Below are 16,734 nucleotides of genomic sequence, written 5' to 3' on the forward strand. Positions count from 1 at the left end.
AAATAAAACCAAGAAGATTTAATCAATATATAGGCATTCTTGGTTGTGAAAAACATAGTTATTATGTTTTTAAAATTAGTTACGCGATAATCCACGCTTTTAAGTTCAGCTCTCCGGATTCAGTTAGTATCATTGTTGATTCCGTAGATTTTAGCAAATGAAAAATTGTGGATTACAATATTACAACAAAGCAATATATCAGGTTACAAAGTTAAGATAATGAGCGAAATTGAACCTGACTTTGGACGACCTAAACGTGTAACAAATTCCAGGACGCTTTATTTAGGCACTATTTTTCTACGCGCGCGGTCTTCGATGCGCAGGGGCGCAACACTTCTCTCGCTCGCAGTTCCACTTCGGCGAGTGTCGGCTGCAGTGGGTCTCCGTGTGATTTCTTGCAAAGAGAGAGAGAGAAAAAAAAGTCGCGTTCCTCTGTTTCACGAAAGTTTTTGGCTTCGCCGTGCCGGTCGAGTCTTTGGAGTCCGAGGCAGCGCTCCTTTCCGCTACGGAAAAAAAGATGGTGCTCGCCGATCGCAACGATGACTCTCGCATCGGGCGCCGATCGCACACCTCGAGTCCGAACGGGCACCTCACCGACGAAGGAAGCGCTACCGACGAGTCGGAGCAAGGTGAGCCTCACACGCCGGGAGTGGGATGGAAAAGACGCTGCACGACGGCAACTCTATCTTTTCGGCTCTTTAATTTTCAAATTAAAGCGCCGCGCCGTGCGCGTACTCGTCTTTTTTCTCTTTTTCACATCCCCACCGTGCCTGGCTCCGCGCGCGGTATTATCACCCCCCCCCCCCCTCCCGCCGTACGCGATAGAGCCGTTTGAACGCGCCCAACAGCGGTCCGACACATCGTCCCTCGACGATGTCTACGCCGACAACGTAGTTTTTCGAGCCGGCATTTCTCCGCGACAGTTCTCGTGGTCGTGAACCGGCGCTTCCTGTACGACCGTAGCCCTTCGGCGCGAACTCCGGCCAAACCCTGTGCATAGTGCGCGCGACCTCGCGTCGGTGGCGGCGACGGCTTCGACAATGCCGCTTCTTAAAAGTAACTGAAAAAAAAAAAAAAGAGAGAAAGCAATCGTCGCGCGATGCCAGAGATGATGGGCGCATCCACCGATCCGACGGTTCGGGAGCCGGATGGAAAAGACGGCACGTATATCGCACCTCGTTCCCTCTTCGAAAAGATCGGTGATTGTCCCGTCGAACGCCCTTTCGTAGGGGTGTCCGTAGTTCCGGTTTGTGACTCGAGTGCTTGGCTGTACTTGCCGTATCCCGGCTTGTGACTTAAATAGGTGGCGACATCCTAAAGCCTCACCTGAGAACGCCACCGTGGTTCGCGAGTGCGCTGTGTTCGCTTAACTCTGTGTGGTCGAGTCTTTTCTGGCATGTTGCGTAACAGTTGCGCCATCCGTAATGTGCTGGTGTAATTAAAGCGGCCGTCGCAGAGGGAAGGGTTAGTTTGCTTTAGAATGCTTGCCTGTCAAAAAAAGTAGTGGCGCCGGTTATAGTTTAAAAATGTGTCTCATCACATGTATCTTTTTTTTTTCTTTCCAGACCACGGCATGCGTGTCGGCCATGATTTTCAAGCAGTGGTACCAGACATCATCTCAGCAACAGGTGAGCCTCAGCGCAATAGTGACATGCTGCACCGCCAGCATTTTTCATTAATAGTTACTAGCCCCTGTTGGAGCAACTTTGTATCATCCACTACTCATTGTGCACTTGATAAAACATTTAGGTGGAGCGTATTAAAGCACCACATGTAAAACACCGTTGAACATGCAAAGAGGCAGTGCAAAGCGTGGCAACCGGAGTGCTTAGTAGTGCTGGTTCTTGAGCAGGGTGGTACTGCGTTGGAGTGCATCATTAGTTCAAGATCGCTGTCATGGTTATTTGCATGTGATCTGAAGAAGCTAGCCATTTGAATGGCTAAACAAGCTACGATGTCACTCATTTCGAGCAGTGGTCTGTGGATCACATGTCATCAGCTGAGTGCATTATATTCATGGCTGCAGCTTTGCACAGCTGGCGAATAGCGCTGCTGCACAGTCTGAGTGCGTGCTCTTGTCTGTGAGGCAGTTGCCATTGGTAACCGTGATAAAAATGTGCAGCTTGGGTAGAAGAAAATCAAAATCAGATGATACGCAGGGCTACTTTCAACTACAATATGTGTATGTCATCTTTTCCTGTGTTTGTCGAATGCTGAAAATTTTGATCACAAATCCGAACCACCTAGCCTGCTGACGTGCATTAGCAAACTGCCATTGGTGACTTTTTGCACGGCACCGTCAGGGGTGTAGCAGCAGAAAGACAGGAAAGTGTAGAGATTTTTATGCAGTGATGCCTGCACACTTGAAGAATGTGTCTCATTTACTGAAAGCTTGACAGTGCAGATTACAGTACAAGAAAGAAGACACCAAATGCATGTGGCTGTCCTGTTATCTGTACGTGTTGTTCACCATGGTATTCACTGACCAACCAATTTCATATTCTTGAATTGTGCGGGTCAAGTCTGCTGACCCACAACTATCTACAGTGTGCTGGATGGGCATTGGCCTCGAGTCATGCAAGTCGTAAACCTGCTACAAGGTCGCAGCACACGTTTCACCCGAGGCGATTCGGCTTACTCATTTCCGTTTCTTAATTTTGCCTACAACATCGCCACCAGCTCGTATTCTGCAGTGGGCATGATGTAGGCTGAGGCAGTTGACTTGTAGGCATCAACGCTGAGAAGCGGAAAAGCCTGAACACATCTTTGGTAGCTAGACTTGGGGCAAAAGGCATGCTCCACCTGGTGGTGGGTCTAGACATGTATTTTTAGCAATGTCTGAATAGTGATTTTTGAGATGTAAGCATATTGAGTATCGAGTACATTTTGAATATTTTCCAAGTTGTGGGCAGCCATTTTCACCATTAGTATAAAAGAATCTTCCCATTCTAGTATGCAAATTACTGTCATCAGGTGGCACGTTATGAGTTGTTTATTAGTAGCATGAAATGAGCATTACGTAAGCAGCTTATGTGCATACTCAAGACTCCTTGCAAAGTTGCACGGTAGTTTGGTCGGGAAAGTGACTTCCTGAGCTACGTATTGGGGAGTAATGTCCCTGCTATGGCACCCGGATTGAATTTCTTGCACAGTTGCTCTAATGTTGGGTTTGGTCATGCCCAGTCGGCGATTTGAACTATCTGAAAAATGTTTGTAATATTGTATATTGACTATTCAATTTGTTATTTGAAAGTTTTAGATATCTGCACACCCCTCTCTATTTTGGCTTGTGGGACATCCTTGTAGATCACAAAGTGGTAACTTGGTTGCCCTGACCCACGGGATCTTTTACTGTCCTTCAGTAGGCCTGTCCTCTCTGTAGCAGCCTCGGCTTTGGCAATCCTGTGGCTGTAATGAAAAGTTGCTCCTCTTGCAGTAAATGTGCTTGAGGGAACACTAGAAATAAAAATAATTTGGGCTCTGTTAGTAAAATACCGTTTCGGACTACATCCACTCTTAATCTGCGAGAAGGCCGCAAGAGACACAAAAATGAAATGCGGGTGGCAACATCTGCCTTCCACATGCCATGACATCGCAGATTTTCATGGCGCCTGCTTGGGCCTAGTCGAACTTTTATCCATAAATATCAACTTCATTGCATCCTAAAAGAGCCATCCACCGAACTTAGAAAGCTTGAAAGTGACCGAAATAAAAAAATATACTCTCAAATTTGTGACGTCACACTGACATACTGGCATTGAGACTTTAGTGCGAATGTCAAGAAACTGCAACTCTGACCATTTTTTCCTCCTTTAGTCAACCTCTAATTACAAGATTAATGAAAAGGGAGTTCTGAAAGAGCACACCAATTTAAGCTCACCTGATGTTTCTCTTTACTCCCTCTATAAAAGAATACTGACACGATAGCTTCGTGTCATTCTTCTTTTCTTTTTTTAGGTACGTTATGACTCCATTATTACAGTATGAAGCCTTGGTTCCTTGAGAGTACCACAAATAATTAAGCACCTTTTATGTGACCCTTTCAAAATGTGTGCCAAGTGCAGCGTGACTCTAAATGCTAGAAAAAGAGAGGCTATTCATGTCACTGAAAGTGGAGACGACTGCAAATAACTGAAGAAAGTGCAGCACTCGGCTCATTGTGGCAGTTCAAGGCCATGCAATGACCTTGTTGCTGAAACCTGCCAAGCTGGCCCTTCCAATTGTGTGCTTCTCGTACACAGAGGGACCCTCTCTCCCATGTTATAGTGCTGAGTGCCGAATAGAATCTGCTTTCGGCAACGTGGTCATAATGTGTGTGTATGTGTCAGCAGTGTATGGTACCATGAGATCGCCACATCAGATTTCAGTGACATAAATAGTTCCCTTTATCGCATTAAAGGTTGTGGTGCACTTGCCGTGCATTTTGAAGTGGTCGCATGAAAAGGTAACATAATTATTTGCTACACTCTCAAGGAATTGAGGCCCCGTTGCATAATTGCAGATTCAATGGCTAACGAATAAAACAAATAAAAATGAGACTTTTCCTGTCCCTGTAAGACAAGCTGTTGCCTCCCCTACGATGCAGATCCGTGCCCGGAGTTCACACCCGAGCGTGCTCTCCTGGTGTGGTCACCGTGCCCCGACATCTCGGACAGCAAGTGTAAGTTCCTTTCTGTTTTGCCAAACATGCCTGGTCATTGGGAATTGTTGCTGTGGACATTGGAGCGGGGTTTCCAGTGCACGTCTTCAAAATAGACTAGTGGAAAGCACTTAACCTTGCTGTATTGTGGTGTTGCAGGGTTCATAGCAGTCCTTCAAACATAGTGGAAATCTTGAGCACGAAAAGGCGGCCTTCCAAGATTGCAGTAACCATTGAACTAAACGAGGTGCCTGAAATCTAGGACATTGTTTTCGGCCGAGCTTGTAAAGCCTTTTCATTTGGACGTGTGGCTTTTCTTTCAGCTGGTTATCTCTTCTGCAGTAATGTAAACGTGGAATCGGTCGTTACATTTTTTTCGTAATCTGGAGTGTCCATTCTTTTTGTAGCTATGCGTAGTGCTACACTGCCATTTGTCTTAACTGTAGTTTGTTGACTGCTTTTCTAAACATATTTAACAGGGAGCTCGGGCCTTCTCAAGCGTTTAGCCTCATCTCCCGTCTTACACATTTTTGAAGAGAGAGAACTTGCGAAAGAAAAGTGTGGGCAAACTGAAAATGAGGCCCATTCAGTCAGTTTATCAGCTTTGGTGATATGCGGGCCAAGTTTTTTATTGCTTTTTTTCTTCTGGATCTTTTCTGTGAAATTTATGGAGAAGTTCGAGTTGAGCCTCCTAAACCCTACCTCTATTGTAGAATCTTCTTAATCTCACCTGCCTGCTTTTGCCTATGTATTGGCTTTGTCACGGCACACATTATGCTTCTTATCAAAGTTGTCCTTCAATCCGGCATGTTTTACTAGAGTGTGGACATAGTGAAATTCATTATGAAATTGGTCTAGTGAAGTTCTGACTAACTACTCTGTTTAGCGGAAGAGCAGTGGGACTAAAACAAGGTTGAGTTGTCTTTACTGCAAAGAACTTGTCTGAACAAACGTAAAAACATTTCTTTCAAAATCTGACATTCAGACCCCTGTCATGTAGGAGGCTGTAGAACATCACTGACATTAAGGGTCTGGCTGAGGTCTTAAGAGGTAGATGGTGGCAGTCCTGCAGTAGGGCACGTGTGGCTCTGGGTGGGATGAGTCTTTCAGTTGAGAGGCGCGGCAAGGAGTGCTGCCGAGTCTGTGCTAGCAGTCTGTGCAGCTTGCTGGCCTCAGTTCTCTCGATTGTCGGTGGAGGGTCTCGGCTGTGTCAGTATTTTCACGCTCTTGGGTCCCGAAAATTGGACAAACACTTGCGTGGCCTCATTGTGGGCCATCTTTGCCTCTTTGTAAAGGATGAGTGCCTTGGGCACACTTTTTGATGTAGCTTTTATTTCTTGCATAATCAGCGCGCAAGTCTGTTGGGCTAAAATTTGGAGGATTACCGATATGATTGCACAGAGCTATGGAAAAAGAATAATAAGAGACGGGAAGGCAGCGGTGCGGATTAGAGGGCAGGCGGGGGTAGCCAATATTCTAATTGACATTATGAGGAAGAAATAGGGTTTGGCAGGCCACGTAAGGTCTGTTAGAGTTACGGCATGGCTGCCGAGGGAAGGCAAGCACAGTCGAGTAACTGCATGTAATAACTCCAGAAGATTTTAACCCTTTGTGGAGAAGACATGGAAATAGCCGAAGGAAGCATTTATTTCTCACTTAAACGAACAAAATGCATCGAGTGACCTGTGCCTGTTTTGAATGCTACACAGAAGGTCAGTTGGTGCAAAAGTGCGTTTGGAAAAGGTAATTGGCTAAGACGAGCTAAAAACATAAACCCCCTCAATGCTTAAACCGGTCTTCATAAAACCAGACTGTCTGAGTCTGTCAAAGTTTGTGTGATTTCCAAACTTAGCTTCACGGTTCAATGATGTGGCTAGCTGCTGCATTTTCTGTGTCCACCATGCTTTTGTTTCGAGGCTTTTGGGTCATTTTGCGTTCCTGGTGCCCAGCAAAGAAAATTATACTCGATTTAATACAGTAAGACCTTGTTCATACATTTTGGGAAAAAACACAAGAACATACCAACTGAGAATGAAGTCACTAAAAAATTTGGCAAAACTGTCCCTGAAATCTATGTAACCCAAAGCATTGCACTAATCGTTACAGCACAAGGTACCCACGCATGCTGAGCTGGTGGGGTCCAAGCTGCCGAGAAGTGCTTTGATGCTTTCCTATTACGTTGCGTTTTAAGACTGTTGGAAAATAGGCGCCAAATCGAGGTGGCGGGCGATGTGGGAATACTATGCCCCACTTGCAACGGGGAATGGTGACAGATTTGTATTATTGCCTAGTAAAAGCACGCAGTACACTTTGCTATGATATGCATGAGACTTCATGTCACATGCAATTACATGATGCATACCATGGCTTTCTTCTTCCTTAAATTATGTGATGCACTCTTTCTTGGTCACAAATGCAGGCACTGATGGAAGCCTCTCTAGACTTTCTAACATTGCCTGCTATGTACCAAGCGGTGTGTAGGCATGACAGCTGACGTGGATGTAAATGTGAACAAGGAAACAGGCTGGAGGGTCTGTGAAATGCAAATGAGAACAGCTGCATTGGTATTTGTCTGTTGAATGCCAGGATGACACTGTTTTATTATTTAAACCTATTCCTTAGGGCTTTGTTCCCTCGATGGAGTGAGAGAAATAAAAATGAAGCATTGTTGCCATTCTCCTTGCTTCCTTCCGCAGTGGACGAGTACATGACGCTTGCCAAGGAGAAGTACAGCTACAATGCCGAGCAGGTGGGTGCACCGAGATGCTCCTTGTGTTGGGTTGCTTTATTCACGTCAAGAGCACCCAGCTGTGTTTTCTGTCTTTGTGACAGTGCTTGCTGCTTCAACCACCTATGCACAACTAGAGTTGGGAGTTTGTGGCAAGTCATATCGGAATTTGTTTGTCTCTCCCTGTACATACTGTGTGGAGTTTTTATCAGTATTATTATTTGTGTGTGTCAATTGAGGGTGGGGGGTTCTGAGGAATTCATCACATTGTCATCTCTGTTTGCCTTGGCATAGTCTTGACAAACAGACATAGAGAAGCAGACGTCTGTTTCACTCATCCCGTCATCTGTGCTGTTTCACCATGAACCCATCACATTACATGGCTCTATGGGGCAGTTACCATAGCTGGTCTGCTAAAAGTTGAAATGGTCAGCGGCTTGCTTCTGTCGCACCTGTGCGCTGCCCTTATATGCATTCAGAGGAAGCTTTGCCTTGGAAGCCCCTTTGTAAATACATGGGAATGGTGACATCGTTTTTCTTGGAAACCAACCGCAGCACCGGATTGGATAAAATTTGCTGCTTTTAAAAGACAAGAGATCCACTCGCAAGAGAGATGTCTTATTTAAGCCATAAATCATTTTTCATAAAAACTGTTAAACAATTTAAGAAAATCGAAACATGAGGTGTACAATTTGTAACACTGTAGTAAAAAAGAAAGGACATCCACAGCAGACGAAATTGATGTAATTTAGACCGCTCACTCATATACCACTAAATTGCGAGTGGTATATGCAGAACGTGGAAGCTTGCAGAACTCTCAAATATTGTAGTAGCTTCATGTAAGCCATAAACTACTACTTCACATTTGTCCTCTTGAGACCCTCCAACGGATGCAGTCTCCTGAACATTGATAACTGATTTTGGTGGAAAGTTACGAATCAGTTTTTGTTTTAAGCTTGCCAATTTCTGAAAGGTCTTGTAAGAAAAGGCAAAAAAAAAATCTGATGCCCTCAGTTAAAATTCTGCATCTCACATTGGTAGAACCCAGGTTTCTCTATTAAATGCAATCGATTCATTCAAATTGGTTGAGCAGTTGTCTAGCAAGAATGTTTCTTGCATTTGATGTTACCTCCTTCCTCTGGCCCAGGTTTCGTGTCCCTTAGATTTTACAAGTGTTAATGTTGGCATGGTATGCCATGTCAGCTTGCACAGCTGTTGATGTGGGCCCAGTCAACTACTAGTGTTTACTACACGCAGGGCTCCAGGCACATAACATTGCCTGTGTAGTGTTCAACTCCTTAGCTACCATGTTTTCGTGCTAATCACTGTGACCGCTCGTCAGTGCTTTTGAGCAACAGATATTGTCTGCAGTGATGTCACGTATTACAGTAATGTCATCCCTCACTTTTCCAATGATTAGTTGAATGCAAATGTGTTCAGTAATGTTCACGATCAAGTTCGAGCCGGATAAATTATGTTCCGTTTTTTGTTTCACAGCATTTTAAAAATATGGCTTGAGAGAAACATTTAACCAATAGTTTGCGGCAAACTAGTATAGGCGTGGTCGTATGCCTTGCTTTGGGATCTCTTCCCTGCACAGTCTAGCTAATATACCCCATTGAACTTCTCACAGCCAGTGCCTTCTTATTTTTAAAAAGGGTGCCAAAAATAAACACATGCTCAAGCAAGCAGCAGTGATCTGCTTACAACAGAGTGAAAACAGATGTTAAATAAATGAGATTAAATGATAAAAGAATGCTGGTTCTGTATCCACAGGCACTGGGCATGCTGTTCTGGCACAAGTATGACCTTGAGAAGGCGGTGGCCGACTTGGCCAATTTCACGCCCTTCCCAGACGAGTGGACTGTCGAGGACAAGGTGCTGTTTGAGCAGGCCTTCCAGTTCCACGGAAAGAACTTCCACAAGATACGGCAGATGGTACATGACTGAGGCCTCTACTACGGGACCTTTTTAGTGTACTTGTCTCTTGTCTTTTTAGCTCGCAGAGGCCTGCACGTGCCAAGGGAGTATAAGATCAACTGTCCGTTGTCGTGGACAGCCCATTTCTGTTGTGCCTGTGCCCTTTTAACTCTGCCTGTGTGCTTGTGTGCACGCTGCAATTCAACCATTACCAGTTCGCCGGGCTTTCAGTTACCGTGGCTTTTTGAGCCGTCCACGCCGACCTGGTGTCGTTGCGCACATGTACTCACTGTGGTCACCCTTGGTGCAGCTGCCGGACAAGACCATCCCGAGCCTGGTAAAGTACTACTACTCGTGGAAGAAGACGCGCACGCGCACCAGCCTGATGGACCGGCAGGCGCGCCGACTGGCCGGATCCCGCGAGGATGGCAGGTGGGGGATCATCCATCGATGCCGCCGCGCTGCCCCCCTACTTCGCGCCTCCGTCATCGTCGCTGCCCCGCCCCAACAGTTTGTGGCACACCCTCCGACCGCCTCTTTGCATGACCCTGTGCAGCGTCCATTTGTCCCGTCTGTCTGGTTGTCTGTCACTCCCAGATTTCTCGCTTTCCTGTATCACATTCAAACAGAAGTCTGTCTGGTCAGCTGATAGAGCTGAAGCCCAATCATAATTCTTCCATCCTCTGCATTTTTTTTACTGTTTCCTTGGCTTTTCCTTCGAGGGAAAGGACAGAGGAGAGTTGATTCTGTCCTTCCCCGCCATGTCACCTGCTAATTTGAGCAACTGGCTTTCATCAATGGGAATGCACTTAAACACTGGGTCTCTTCGGTTATCAGTCCCCGACAGTCCAGTTCTGCTTAGGATCGCTGTCCTATATTCGATTTTCTCAAACAGCTTCAGAAGCTCCGCCCACCAGTCCGAGCTGCCAGAATCGCGTTCGTTTTTCATGGACCTGAAGGCGGTTGCAGACTGTCCGCGGGCTCTCACGAGCTGTCAGCAGATTTTTGCTCGCACGAGCGCAAGCAGCTAGCAGACGACGGCTGTCTTGAGAAGATGCACGCGGCATTTGACACCATGTTGTGAAAGACGGCGTGTGCTTCCGCGTACTTTGCGCGTTCCGGACTACAAATACTGTGCACTTGGCTATCGCTGCCATTACATCAGCGCTTCCTGTGGCACCGTGCGAGTTTTTCATGAGCCATCTAATTGCTGCAGCTTTAGTCTTCGTTTTCTTCGAGATAAAAGCACAGCGATCAGGTGCACATGCTTACTTTCCTCTATGCGATTTGCAAAATCTGTCATGCTTATTGCTCTATCCGTATTAAACAGGTAGATTTCACTTTTCAGGTGAGTGAAGCTGGTGTGCGAGGAAGAACATCATATTACATGCGGCTATTTCACACCATCAGCTGGCATGGTGTAAAATGCTGAAAGCTGTTGACATATATGTTTGTTCCCTTGTTTCCGAGCTCGAGCGTTTGCTCTTTGGTGCACACGCGCTCTGTCCTAGATTGTGTCGGGCCTTTATTTCGTGAACGGTCTTGCAAGCTTTGAGGATATCGGCAGGTGCATTCTGCATGAACAGGAATTGGGCACAACTGTGATTTTATGTCCATGTGGGAATTGCATTTAAATTCTGCTGGCAACGAGCTAGCTTAAACACGGCGGTTAAGGGGCATGAAGAGTGAGAGCATAACGTGAATTGCACTTTGCGAACCGCGTTCTATGTGCTCAGGCTGCGATTCCATGATGCAAGCTTTTTGATTGCGTCGGCGATGTGGCCTCCAAGATTGCACCACTTCGGAGACCATGTTACTGAATTCGCTGAGTGGGGGTCTATCTACAAGTAGCTAAGAAGATGACGGCAGCAAGGTCACGGTCACGGTGCTGTTGAACGAAATCTCGGGCAGTCCCCAACAGCTGGGTCACGTGACTGTGACGCGCTCTTCTGTCACGGCTAGTGAGATCGGAAGCCGCAGACGGTTTGCGGACAGTCTAGGACAGCATAACTGAAGAGGCCCAGTGCACACTGCTCAGACGTTTTGTTTTTGTGCGCACAACATCCCTTCATTGTGTTCTGTGCTGTTTTTACGAAGAGACTCTGCTTTATTCTCCACATCCTTTCTTGACACATGTTGCAGTGTTGTCAGTGGTTGTGTAAGTGGCTCGTTTGTGTCCTTGTTCCAAGCATTTTGTGTGCTTGTTTGTGTGTCACTACATTTTCAAACAGTCGGATAAGCTCTATTCACACGACGGATGTGATTGCAGACAAATCAGTCGCTTGGTGTATGACGTACATAAAAGTACTTCATAGCTAGCACTCGCACGACAGTAGAGAAAAGCAGATGGCATTTCTGTTCTAACCCCACTGTCACTTCAATGCATGGGCCAAGTGCAAAAATTTTAGGACACTGCGCACATTCACTCGTGACAACCGAGCGAACAGTGCGAGCTACCCGTCTGTTGCACCCAGTTCAATTCAGTGAGGGACTTGGACTGGATTTAAGATGGACTTTCGGTCGGGCTAGTTGGCCTTGCGTAGCTGTTGAGGGGAATTAGTTGGAAGAAAAGCGGATGTGTTTGTCTCCCCTTCTGTCTGTGCACCTTCTGTTCTTCCTTTTTTGAGTTATTCTCTACAACAATGGGTTAAAGGGCCCCTCACCAGGTTTGGCCATTTTAAGCAGACAAATGCAGTGTTATATACTGTGCACTAACGATGGCATCTGCAAAGTACCACTTTTGTGTGCCACAAAATAAGCTGAAATTTCAAACCAAACGCCATGTGCCCTTCTCCTCGTGGGCACCCAGCCAGGGAGTCGAGGTCAGATGCACAAGCGCACCTACGTAATTCACGTTGCAGGAACACATCGCTCACTGCGACACGTGACTTCAAGAATTATTCGAGGCTACAACATTTAGTTATTTGATCTGTTGCTTCACTAGATGGTGTAAAGTTCCTAGAAATAACAATAACCTAGAAACCAAATGTTTGCGAGTCTTTGTAGCAAGAGGGACATACTTTTGTTTTGTCTACATGTGCAGAAAATGAACCTGGTTCCACCGCGTCATCATGCTCTTTGATCCCTTTGCGCCTGCTTCAGTGCTTGTGATTGTGGCACTGACTTATGCGGCTAATCGGTTGTTCTCGTGCAGAGCGCTCAAAATTGTGCCGTGCACGAAAAGAACTTGAGGAAGACAATGGCAATAGCGCACCAGCAAGGCCGTCACCAGAAGGACGCCACTCAGCAAAAACACGCTAGGAAAAAAAAATCCTCCCAAAATCATGGGTCTGCAGCTCGGTCTGCGGCACTTCAAATATTTCTATCTCGGCTGTTAATGAACTAATTCGAAAAATTATTGTGGTAGAACACTCCTTAGAGGGCATGTAAGAACTTCCAGCATATGACCAAAATTTGCTGTATGTGGCCTGGTGAGGGGTTGCTGCCAAACATTTTGCCATCAGTACATCTCTCGCTAAAAATCTAAACGGTGATCTGGCTTTCGGCTTTAGCGTGAATCGCTTAATGAGTGAGCACAGCATTAATGGGTGACGTATAACCTCGTGATACACAATCTGCTAGGTTAAACTGCAATTTGGTCCGCCGTGTGAATACAGCTGTAGTGTGTGTCTGAACTTGCACTTCAGCCTGTGTACCCATCTTCTGCAGTTTGGCCGCGTGCGTAATGTTTCTTTTCTCTCTCTCCCGTGATCAGCGATGGTGCTTCAGATGCTGGCTCCGAAAATGACAGTGACATGGAGGTGGACAACGCTGAAAACGTAAGTGGCCAGTGTTCACTGAAACTGCGTTTTAAAGCGAAGCTTTCTTTGCCTGTTCCTTCGACTTTCTCACTGCTGTGGCTGCTGTTGTCTGGCACACTGCGTCGGAGGGGGGTTCAGAGCGTGTGTATACAGCACGGGAGCGAGGCAGAGAGGAAAGGTGACGTGAGAAACCCATTTGGACCTTTGCACCACGTCGAATGTGCACAGTGCCCTCCCCTGGGCTTTGCCGCATTAGCTTCTTGACATCTGTAATTATCCGTGGCCCTTGCAAAGGCACTGCAGAAATTGCGGTGCTTATCTTTCTACTAATGTGCAAGTCCGGAGGGAAGCTAAAGAGAATGTAGCACAGGGGAGGGGGAGAGGAGGCACAGAATGGATAGAACCGACGCCTTGTCACCATTCACTCGCAGTCCCCACACAAGGAGGGTATGGGGATAAGGAAAAGCTGGTGTAGGAAGGCAAGGAACCCTACTACTAAAGACACAACAGCGGTTGTGGGCAAACAGGATAAATTTAAGTTCAAGGTACAGTATGGGGCGTTTCTGCCATTTCTGAAAAATAAACACCCTGCAAATTTGTCAAGCGACAACTTAAGCAGGGTGTGGAGATGCAGAGCCGCATTAAAGCGAACATGTCTAAGTCTAGGCGGCACTACGGAAGCGATCGCACTTCAAATGAACACTTCTGTGCCGGCCACGGTAGCTTTTCGGCTATGGCATTGCTCGAGGTCGCGGGTTTGATCGTGGTAGCCGCATTTCGGCAGGCGCGAAATAAAATAACGCTCGTGCACTTAGATTTATGGTGACGTTAAGGAACACTACACTGTCGCAATTAATATGGTGTCTGCCACTACGGCTTGCCTCATAATCCTATTGGGGTTTTGGCACATACAGCCCCATAATCCAATTCAAGTTTAAGGGAAAACACTGGTGTTCTTTTTTTTTATTTTTGTCATATACAAATGAAATTTTCAGGCATGGTATACTTTAGCCTGCTAGAAGCATATATGCAATCTATTTTTTCTTATTATAAGTAGTTTTTGAGATAATTAATACCTTCTCAAAATCAATTTGCCCAACTTTTCAACACTTTTACCACTGAATATCAGAGAAAAATTTATATGTACACATTCTAGAACAATCAGAGATCACAATTAGACCATCACTGTAATTTTAGCTCTATTGTTACAAAGGTTATTGCCATATCTAATGTGGTGGTTATGAAGCTCAAAATTCTTATCTGTTGTATTGCCACATAAAAAAAATTCTTGCATAAGGGATATCATATTTTATTAGTTCTATTGTGTGTAGAAAGTCATGAGCTTTTGAATGCAACAAGAACAATTGAAATCGGACTCTTACATCAAAAGATACTGTGGGCAACAGCACGTGTCCTAGGAGAAATGCAGCTTTTGAGAAAACGCAAAACATTGTTCCAGGACATGATCTAGATTAGTTCTTAGCAATTACATCAAGAAATTCAAGTCCACCTTGCACTAGAAGCCACTAGGCCCATAATGACCATCACTCTCTTTCATGCGCCTCTTCTTTACAACATGCATGAACTTTTCTGCTATGGCGTGCTTCTTGCCAGACGGCACGAGCCGGTGCTGGTCTTTTTCAGCCTGTATTCCCCTCTTCTTGGTGAGCTCCATCCGGTGCTTATGTCGTCGCAAATGGCACAGTTCACCACTAGTTTCACGGCCACTTCATATTCCCGGTTGCCCTTTAACACATTCAAAGGGCCACGGCAGAATTCGCATTTCGCGCACCGAAGCAGGCAATTAAGAGCCGCTAGGCTTAGAATCGTAAACGCGGTCCCGCTTGCCGCCGCTTCCAGGGAATCTCCGATAAGTGACTGCTTTCGGTGGGTAGCTGATAATGAAGACAGCTTCTGTCGTTCCTCCTCCGCGCGACATTCAATTGCCACTTGTTTGGCTTCTGTGATGAGAAGCGTGTCGACGCGCGTTGCCGTCGACGTGTTGCTGGCCGCAGGCATCGCGTGCGCGGCCGTAGCTTTGGTAGTTCGCTCGCTGGCGCATGTCGCTGTGCTGCTTGTCGTCACTGCCGATTCATCCAACGCCACTTGGGTATCCGAAAACTTCGCTTGAGTTTTTTTTTTTAAGCATGAGCCGTCGTGAACTTCCGTCGACCGCCAGCCATCGTCGCGTTGCTACGATGCACTAGACTGCGTGCAAACCACGTCTAACATGGCGTCTCGTATTGTCGGAGAAACGAAACTCCCGGTCGTCCAATCAGAGATCAGGATTTACCCCACGTGGTACACAGGCGCCAATGCCGTGCGAGTATTCCCCCTTTTTCGAAAGCGTGTACCTTCATAGTAGCCAGATTTGGTGCCCTTTTCCTGCTAAAAAGGGAATGTAGAAGAATCCAGCTTTCGTATGATTCCAAAATGGCCGCGCTGCGGGTAACGGTTGTCGTACACGAAGGCATTGAATTCGCCTCTTTCATGCTGTCCCTTCATCGTGTCGCACAACAGTTCTAATTCTAACTGCAGTGAAACCTTGGTACTACAAACACCACATTAACCAACTTTCCAGATTAACGTTTCGGAAATTCCCTGCTGACTGCGTATTATTTTAATTTAAAACTGTTTCTGTACTATGAGCTTTAGGATAGAATAACGACTGTTACTCAGTTTCCATGTCATGCTAACGCCTCAGTACTACGAATTGTTATTCCGAAATCTGCGGCTTCTTCAGTTTTCGTGTATCCTTCATGGCAGCCGGACCAGTAGGCTAACAGACGACAAGGTGTAGAAAGCATATGCCGAGGCACACGAGCTCAGAAAACCTGAGACGGCGCCGGCGGAGAAAACGGGAAAGGGGATGGGGGGCCTTTTTCTTCTTTTTTTTCCTGTCTTAGAGCCGACGACCCAACAGGTTTTGCGAGCACATGCTCTGCCCAGACAAGGGTCACCTAGCAACATTCGCACGCGTCTTTCTTCATTCGCCCTTCATTCTGTGGCCATACCAGCTACGTGTGTAGAGAAATGTTAGCTCCGTGCTTGCGGGCACGGTTGTGCTTTCCGGGTGTTGCGTTGTCGTTTACACGCATTTGCACTTTGGAATAGATTGAGTGCCTGCCTCCAGCGAGACTCTTGCGGCGTCCACAGCAAGCAATGTGAAAAACAAACAAAAAGAAACATAGCACTTTGGGGAGGTGACGTGGAGCTTCCTCTTTGTCGGCGGTTTTCTCGGCATCGGGGTCTCTTTCCGGTGCCCCACTCTTACTACGGTAGAATCTCGCTGATACGTTCCCATTTACGTTTGCTTTCCCGGCACCAACATTCGCAATCGAGAACACAAGAAATGACCCAATAGAGTTACACTCATTTTTTACCAGTTCATACGTTCCCGGAACACACAATTTTTGGCACCAACGTTCAGTGCGTCACCAAAGTGTGATCATATGAAACGTTTTCCGGCCGCTAGATCCCATGTAAACAAGAAAATTCGCGAGGAGCATGTGATCAAGAACAGTACATAGCTGCCCATCTCACGTGAAAACAACTGCACGCACAGTTTCTTATTCCGGTACCAATATATCTGCGCCCAGGTCGTTGCACGCCACATTCACAGCTATTGCCGCCAAAGGAATAGCAGTAAGCATCTTCACTTATCTGTTTTACAGCGCGTGGTGTGT

The 16,734-nt window shown here is 46.3% G+C and overlaps 1 protein-coding gene across 3 annotated transcripts in view; it reads left to right on the top strand.

Annotated features, from left to right (window-relative positions):
* Positions 1-329: 329 nt before the first annotated feature.
* The window catches only part of LOC126535341 (REST corepressor 1-like), a 39,394-nt gene continuing 22,989 nt past the window's right edge, over positions 330-16,734 (top strand). Inside the window, exons 1-7 of one of the 3 annotated variants that reach the window (XM_050182228.2) lie at positions 330-629; positions 1,566-1,628; positions 4,586-4,660; positions 7,336-7,388; positions 9,144-9,305; positions 9,598-9,797; positions 13,003-13,066. In XM_050182228.2, coding sequence (XP_050038185.1) covers positions 518-629; positions 1,566-1,628; positions 4,586-4,660; positions 7,336-7,388; positions 9,144-9,305; positions 9,598-9,797; positions 13,003-13,066 — 729 coding nt within the window. In that variant the 5' untranslated portion in view covers positions 330-517. Of the gene's footprint in view, positions 630-823; positions 1,465-1,565; positions 1,629-4,585; positions 4,661-7,335; positions 7,389-9,143; positions 9,306-9,597; positions 9,798-13,002; positions 13,067-16,734 lie in introns of those variants that run through there. The other 2 variants (XM_050182230.3, XM_055073118.1) reach the window with 2 other exon arrangements.

This window comes from Dermacentor andersoni, chromosome 7, assembly GCF_023375885.2.
Source record: "Dermacentor andersoni chromosome 7, qqDerAnde1_hic_scaffold, whole genome shotgun sequence".
Lineage (NCBI taxonomy): Eukaryota > Metazoa > Arthropoda > Arachnida > Ixodida > Ixodidae > Dermacentor > Dermacentor andersoni.